Genomic DNA, 8,277 nt, shown 5'->3' on the forward strand with positions numbered 1-8,277 from the left:
TGGATAGCATTGGCACATTGCTCATACTTAAAGTCAGTCAGTCGATTGCTGCATGGAAAATTCTGCATCTTAATATTTATACCTTCCGCCCTTGCTGATGTTCTATTTAAATGAGACATTAGTTTTACAAAGTAAAGGAATTTGACATTTGGATCTGTATTCCTTGGTTGTTACACAGTTGACTCGTCACAGGTGCTTCCTAACAGTATTGCTGGCATCTGGAAGAAGTTCTGTTTATTTAAATCATCTTTTTTATTTAGTTGGAATAGATTTTGATTCAAGAGTACTACTATTGATGCTTTGTTAGATCAAGTAAAATTCCCCACATAGTTGTGTGATTTAACTAATCCGTTGCCTTGATGTTGTTAAGGACATATGCATGTAGCAGAGGCCCTGAAAGTACCATTGCATATATTTTTCACAATGCCATGGACGTAAGTGGTCTATTTTAAATATAGATTTTTTCCTCGGGTTTCTTTTGCAATTCTTTCTCTTTATATCTGACTAGGATTATGGAATTTCTTGTAACATGCAACATTTCTGAAGTTTCCTGCTGTCATATGTTGGCAGGCCTACTAGCGAGTTTCCACATCCTCTCTCTCGTGTCAAGCAGTCAGTTGGTTATAGAGTGAGTGTTCGATGACATTCATTTTCTTTAGCATTTCGACTTCACTTGATGTTTCGTTTGTTTCATTTATGTCTAATTTCTGAATGCCTTGTGCAGCTATCATATCAAGTCGTTGATGGACTGATCTGGCTAGGGATTCGGGATGTGATAAATGACTTTAGGAAGAAAAAGCTGAAGTTAAGGCCAGTAACTTATTTGAGCAACTCCAACAGTTATCATCCAGATGTGCCATATGGGTATATATGGAGTCCACACCTAGTTCCTAAACCCAAAGGTCTCTTTCAAAATATCTTGTTATAGACTCTTTATCTTGTGAGTTGCTTGGTCGAGATGAATAGTGAATTTTCGATGGTTCATTCTATACATAGTTTATTAGTTTTTGAATATAAACTGTAGATCTTTTTACCCAACTTGCCTACCTTTTTAGTTACTTCACATTCAGTTGGTCATGAGGAGAACACCCGTTGCGTCATAAGTTGATAGTTGAAATTTGATTGAATGGTAGATCTGTTCTTGTTCTAGATTTCTCTTTAATGTCCCTCAGATGGTCAATCTGGACCTAATAATGTGTAGGTTTAGGTCACATTCATAAATAGCTTTTGCATTACATTGGAAGCTGTTCCATGGCATGACCATGTAATAAGCTGTTTCGGGTTTGAACAAGCTTCTCTCTCATTCCTTCGTAAGACCTTGAAATGGGGAAGGTATGGGTAGACTCAACATTCAATAAGAAATTAGACAGAAACAATAAAAAAGGCTTCAAAGTCAGAAGGAGATGTTTCTCTTCCCAAAAGTAGAAACAAGTGACTCTTTAGAGTAATAGAAGGCTCACGTATAACTCCTCCACATACTCCAGTTTTGTCCTAACTAAGTTATATTCAGTTTTACTCTGTTTAATTTGTTGCTTTCATTGGTTAAGTTCATTTTGATGTTTGTAGGATTTCTCTCCTGTTTCTCATAGGAGGAATGTAAATCTTCTCTTTTCTGTAGATAACCAGTAGGACTGAATCAATGGATAAATGAGATCTGTTGCTTGATTAGTTTAGTGTATCATCTTGGAAAGGTATTCTCATTGTTAGAAACTACACAAGTATTCACACGTATATTATACTTCTGAGGAAGCACAGGACTAATTTGAAGTGATTATGAGCCTTTGTTAATAGTCTGTAGTTGAATGTTGTGTCTTTCTTGGTTCATGTATAAAGAACTGATGCCGCCATATTTGATTGTTGAGATGGGAGTTGAAGGTGGGTGGGAGTTCTCTACTATCTGAGAAGCATGCTTGAAGAAGTTTTGGAGGCTTCATCGAGAATTAGTTTGAAAGGGAGTACAGAATAATGCACACTATGCTTTTTAGCTAGAACCTGCCAAGAAACCTTACCTCTTCTTTGAAGTAGTATTTCACTCATAAGAAGGACCTGCGAAGAAATCCTTGATAGTATTGTTCTCTTCTGTACTAGTAAGGGAGCACTTTCTCATTCTGTTGGGAGTGCCGTTACTTTTCCTTATCAGTCTAGCTCTACCCGTCTCTATCTATCCCCCCCCCCGGATCTCAGATTCAGACGTAAAAACTGCATAGCTGATATTTTCCTTGATTTCCTAAGATTAGTCTTACAGTAGTAGTTAGTAATTACAACAGGAATAGCCTAGTGGTAGTGGGTAAGGACTATGAACTTCCAACTATAAGGTTTAGGATTTGAGTGGCAAAGAGAGAAGTGATAAAGGGCTGCTGTTAGTCTCAAGGGTTAGTCTTTTATTTTTTTTGGGGGGGGGGGGGGGGGGGGGGGGGCAATTAAACACAACTCAACCTTGGTACACCATAACTACGACTGTGTCTTCCTTCCAAAAGAAGAGCTCAGACCACAGTAAAGGATGGATTTGTATGCACATAACACTAGATCTTTATAGAGTGAAGAAAGAACCCGTTTGGGATTGCTGTTAAAAAACTGCTTATTTGAGAAGCACTTTTATAAAATAGCTTTTCAGATAAGTATTTTTGAAAAAAAATAATTTGTGTTTTGGTAAATTATTTGAAAAGTGTTTTTGATAAACAGATTGTGTTTGGATAATTTTTTTCAAGAAGTGGTGATTTTGAGAGATAAATGACCAAAAAAAACATGTATCAATAGACTTGTACTACTAAAATCATTTTATAGAGAAATTTTATTTTAATTATCTATTATAAGGGAATACAGAATAGGAGGAAATGCAATGACTTATGCTGAAGTGACTGATTTCTGTTGGAAATTGCTTAAGTTACTGCACTAGTTTTTAGCAAAATAAGTTAGGTAATTTAGGATAAATTTGAATTTTGAATTTAAGTTAGGTTGTTTGATTTGTTGAGATATTTTAGTTAGTTTAAATTTTGAATGTTGCTGATTTTTCTATTGTAAGGTGGCTATTTAAAGCACCTTGATGTTCAATAAAATCATTGAATACTATTGAAAGCTATTGAAAGTTATTCAATCCATTGAGAGTCATTTTAACCCCCTTTTCGCTACCCCATCTTTCTTTAAAAAAAACAATAGTGGTATCAAGAGCCTCATTGATATTACAGGATCTGTGTGTTCTTCCAAAGCGCTACCATACCATTTTTAACCCGCAAGGGCTATCTTTTTAACCCATAAAGGCTACCTTTTTAACCTGTCAGGGCTATCCATTTTAACCCGTCAGGGCTACCATTTTCAACCCGTACTTATTTTCAAAGCGTAGGGCTATTTTCAACCAAAAAGATGTCAAGCAGCAGTCTCTCATTGAATGCCCCAAAAATTTTCACTGGCGAAAACTACCAAATTTGGTCAGTGAAAATGAAATCATATCTTCAAGCCTATGATCTGTGGGAAGTTGTAGCAGATGATACACCATTACAACCACTCCCTGAAAATCCTACTGTTGCTCAAATTAAATCTCATTTAGATGAAAAGCTCGAAAAATTCAAAGCCAAAATTGTAATTCAAAATTCAGTTGCGGATTCTATTTTTTCTAAAATCATTGCTTGTGAGACAGCAAATGAAGCTTGGGAAAAGCTAAAAAAAGAATATCAAGGAAGTGATCGAGTTAGACAAATGCAAATTTTGAATCTCTTAGAATGCAAGAGGATGAAACTTTTGCTAAGTATTTTGAAAAGATTTCTTTGTTTGTCAGTAAAATCAGGTTACTTGGCGAGGATTTCAAAGATGACAAAATAGTAGAAAAATTCTTGTGACATTTCCGGAGAGATTCGAGTCTAAAATCTCATCTGTGGAGGAGTCTAAAGATCTCTCTACTATTTCTGTTGAAGAACTAATAAGTGTTCTTCAAGCACAAGAACAAAGAAGAGCTTTTAGACAAGACAATGTTACTTAGAGTGCCTTTTATGCACAAAACAAAAAAGGAAAAGGTAATTATCCTCCTTGCAGACACTGCAAAAAGAAGACACACTTGGAGAATTTTTGTTGGTGGAGACCTGATGCAATCTATGGAAATTGCAAACAACCAGGTCATGTTAAAAAACTCACCACTTGGTAACAAATATGTCATTATATATATATATGTATATACGTATATATATACTAGTCTATACGCATTTATGTTTTGTGATTGCTATACTGTTATCGGTCCTATGACGAGGGTCTATCGAAAACAGCCTCTCTACTTCACCTGGGGTAGTGGTATGGTTCGCGTATACTCTACCCTCCCCAGACCCCACTATGTGGGAGTACACTGGGTATGTTGTTGTTGTTGTTGTTGTTGTTTAAAAGCACTTTTGCAAGTTTACCAAACACCCTTCTTTTAAAAAAATTATTTTTTTCTCAAAAAAAAGTGTTTTTTTTTTTTAAAAAGGCAATCCCAAGCAGGCTATTAGGCTTGGAATAAGCAAAAAGGAGAAATTGGAGTTATGAGGAAATTTCAAATGTCCGAAGTGCCTAATGGAAAGGTTGGTTTAACAATAATAATAACTCAAATCTTTGCTGATATAAGGGAAGACTGGAAAAGGATAATATAGCTGAAATAGTCGTCTTCTTTCACGTATAATTGCTTCTTTTATGTTGATGCAGTTTTTATTCACTTTCTAATATTATTCCAAATTAAGTTGCAAATTTTTCGGTTTGTGCATGACTAAAGAAATTTGATGAAGAAGTTGGAGATTTCTCCATTTTCCTACTCTTTAGTTTGTCTTTTAGTTCTTCGTGCATATGTCGTAGGTAGATGTTGCCTTTTCCATCTTCAATTTTCTTTGGAGCTTCTAAGTTGCTAAATTGTTACTTCAAAATCTCTGTATGCTGTTGTACTTAGCATAGTTTATAAGCTTCAAATCCTATTTTATCAGCCAAGTAACCAGTGTTTTAGATTTTTAGAATTGCTATTTATTCCTTCTTCGCAAACTTAATCCGGGAGAAACCAAGTGCGGGCATCTCTGAGTGTAACATGCTGCTATTCCTTTTGATAAAGATGGAATGCTGTATCACAAAGATTAATAAGTGGTCTGCAAGTAAATATCATTAGAAGATAAAGCTTCTTGGTTTCTCCATTTTCCTTCTGAACATGATTGTTTCATTGTCATTAAAGAGTTGCCCTTGTATCATATTGTCGCCTTTCTTATTACCGAGGGAATTGGCAGCAGAACATGATGTCTGAGTAACAGTGTTTATTCTACTGGGTGATTTGCAGATTGGGGCCCAAAAATTGACGTGGTGGGGTTTTGCTTCCTAGACCTTGCTTCCAATTATGAACCCCGAGAATCACTCGTCAAATGGCTTGAAGATGGTGAAAAGCCTATCTATATTGGCTTTGGAAGTCTTGTAAGTTTAGCACCAATAATTTCCTTTTGCTGCTATGAGTCTAAGCTACATGGGATTCAAGATCAACTGAAGTATTATACTCATTTATGTCAGCTTTTAAGTATCATGTGTACCTTTTTAAGTCTTGTGTTACAATAACCGCCATTGATTACTTTCTTGCTATTCATGAGTCTACCAACATGGGATTCAGAGTTAACTGAAGTGTTATGCTAATTTATATGGACTTTTGTAGTATTGTACTTGCCTTCTAGTGTCAAATTTCTTACGATTGTTTTTTCACAGCCTGTTCAAGAACCTGAAAAAATGACCAAGATAATTGTTCAGGCTCTAGAAATGACTGGACAAAGAGGTATCATTAACAAAGGCTGGGGTGGCCTTGGGAACTGTAAGTACTTTAATTTTTTATTTTCCACATATTGTGTACAACCTACTGCGGTTCACAAGGTTTATGATTGATTGTATAAACTGCTAAGACTGAATCACCTTTCTCAGTGAAGGAACCAAAGGATTTTGTGTACCTGTTGGATAATTGCCCTCACGATTGGCTATTCCTGCAATGTGCTGCTGTGGTAAATCCTCTTTACACGCAGTTTATTGGCCTGTCTTTATCTAAATTTGCATATGTCCTTCCGCTTTCCAACATTTTCATCTTAAACTGTTACAGGACTCGATACTGGATTGATGATTAGTGATGTGGTTATAAAATAAATTTTATGAGTTGGTGAATTGTGATTCTGCGCACCTTTTCTGGTCTTTGTATCACATATATCACAAGCATACTTTAATTAAGAGACTACTTGGGTGATCCACTAACTTATTGATCCAGTTTAATTCATGGATTAGTTCCTAATTGCCGTCTACCCTATAATTTAAAGCTTATCCTTCTTTTCCCATGGCTTCAAATTAAAGGTTATTCTGCTTATTATGTTGGCTTATGGAATCTTGGGGTGTCTTCAGTATGGAGGAAAACATACCCTATTTTCTCCTGTTCAATTGGTTAAAATTTTTGGAAAATATAGTTTTTAAGAAAACAAGATCCTTAGGGAAAAAAAATGACTGACTTAATGAAAGTAAGGAAAACAAGTGGCATTGTCTCCTCCTAGCCTCACAACCACCTACCCCACACTTATTTTTCACTTGCATACCGAACACGAGAAAATAAGAAACAACTTGAATACAAATTAATCTACACTTGATCGGAAAATTGAATATGAATTTCAATGTTATTGAATGATATCACGGATACTTTTTAATTCTGATAAGATTTCTATGAGCCGAAGATCTATCGGGGACTGCCTCTTTCCCACAATGGTAGGGGTAAGGTCTGCCCACCCCAGATCCCACTTGTGGGATTACATTGGGTATGTTGTTGTATATAGTGCATGATTTGTATTGGGACAAATTTTGTATATCATGTGCAAGCCATATGTGCATCAACTTTAACCTTCCGTCAACTTGATGAAGTAGTAAGTCGATAACATATTATATAAAGTTGTTCAGCCTTTTGATCATTAAACAGCAGCTGATTTGTGGGGATTTTTTGGTTTACTTCCAGGTGCATCATGGAGGTGCTGGAACAACCGCTGCTGGACTGAAAACCGCTGTAATATTTGATTTCATGCATGACGATATTCCCGTATGTAGTCTGAGTGGCTTATTCTGAATGATCACATTTTGGCTGTTCTTAGTGCCCAACAACTGTGGTACCTTTCTTTGGCGATCAAACCTTTTGGGGTGAACGCGTGCATGCTAGGGGAGTAGGTCCTGCTCCCATCCCTGTGGACGAGTTCTCCCTTGAAAAGCTGGTCGCTGCTATCCGGTTCATGCTAGATCCAAAGGTAGCTAGTTTCTTCCTAGTGTAATGTTTATTTATTTATTGTGTGTATGGAGGGATGTCCATATTTGTTTGCTTTTTTTTTTTTTGGTTGTAGTGCAAGAAACTTGATGGTATCTGCTCTTATCAATGTGCACATTTTCTGCTGGCAAATCATCATGACGATACATACTGTTTGATAATTTACTTTTGTGATGGTGCAGGTAAAAGAACGTGCTGTAGAACTAGCAAAAGCCATGGAACATGAGGATGGAGTGACTGGAGCTGTGAAAGCATTCTATAAACATTTCCCTCGAGAATCACTTGAGCCTAAGCCTGAGGTCTCGCCTCGTCCTCACCATTTCTTTTCCCTAAGACGTTGTTTCGGACGCTCCTAATATTTTATTCAAAGTGTACTTCTGTGTGATCAATGTTGTATAAACAGAAAAGATCGTCGGATTAGCAACCTTGATATCAAAAAGAATCCATAAAAAAATTAAGGATCCAACGCCATGGTAGAATTCTAGATAATGTGCGGAGTTTTTTCTTCTTTTTTTCTCATTGTGTGGTTTGGTTTTTGTGTTGGTGTTATGATTGGACAGAAAAAGCAAACCACAAACAAAACAAGAACACACAGATTTTACGTGGAAATCCTTGCGGGAAAAACCACGGGCAGAAATAGAGAAAATTTACTATGAAGAAGAGGAATACAAGGTGTAGACAATAGTCTCAATTTCGTGCATATGAAACTACCGAAACAGCCCACTAAACGCACTTATATATAATACGTGTGTACAAACAGATTTTAAGTCCAAAAATATATAGGTCCATACTCGGCTCGATCCCTATACTACCACCACAGGCCCCACAAAAAATCACAAACGTGGATCGCACTGCGAACTTTTTAAGGTCGAATGAAAAAAATTCGGATCACAAATTCTGGAGTGTGGTATGGTTAAAAAAAAAAAGATCTTGTATCAAAGGAAGTTATTGACGGAAATGTTAGTTTCCTTCTCTGTGGGAAGTGCCTAATTCACAAATAAGGTTGTGCTCTT

General features: G+C 36.4%; 1 protein-coding gene across 1 annotated transcript in view; it reads left to right on the top strand.

The window, feature by feature from the left end:
• The window catches only part of LOC107850658 (sterol 3-beta-glucosyltransferase UGT80A2), a 36,713-nt gene extending 28,930 nt beyond the window's left edge, over positions 1 to 7,783 (top strand). Inside the window, 9 exon segments of the mRNA XM_047400429.1 lie at positions 371 to 434; positions 571 to 628; positions 725 to 902; positions 5,279 to 5,409; positions 5,692 to 5,794; positions 5,902 to 5,978; positions 6,965 to 7,012; positions 7,098 to 7,247; positions 7,447 to 7,783. Coding sequence (XP_047256385.1) covers positions 371 to 434; positions 571 to 628; positions 725 to 902; positions 5,279 to 5,409; positions 5,692 to 5,794; positions 5,902 to 5,978; positions 6,965 to 7,012; positions 7,098 to 7,247; positions 7,447 to 7,620 — 983 coding nt within the window. The 3' untranslated portion in view covers positions 7,621 to 7,783.
• The last annotated feature ends 494 nt before the right edge of the window (positions 7,784 to 8,277 follow it).

Source organism: Capsicum annuum, chromosome 12, assembly GCF_002878395.1.
Source record: "Capsicum annuum cultivar UCD-10X-F1 chromosome 12, UCD10Xv1.1, whole genome shotgun sequence".
Taxonomy (NCBI): domain Eukaryota; kingdom Viridiplantae; phylum Streptophyta; class Magnoliopsida; order Solanales; family Solanaceae; genus Capsicum; species Capsicum annuum.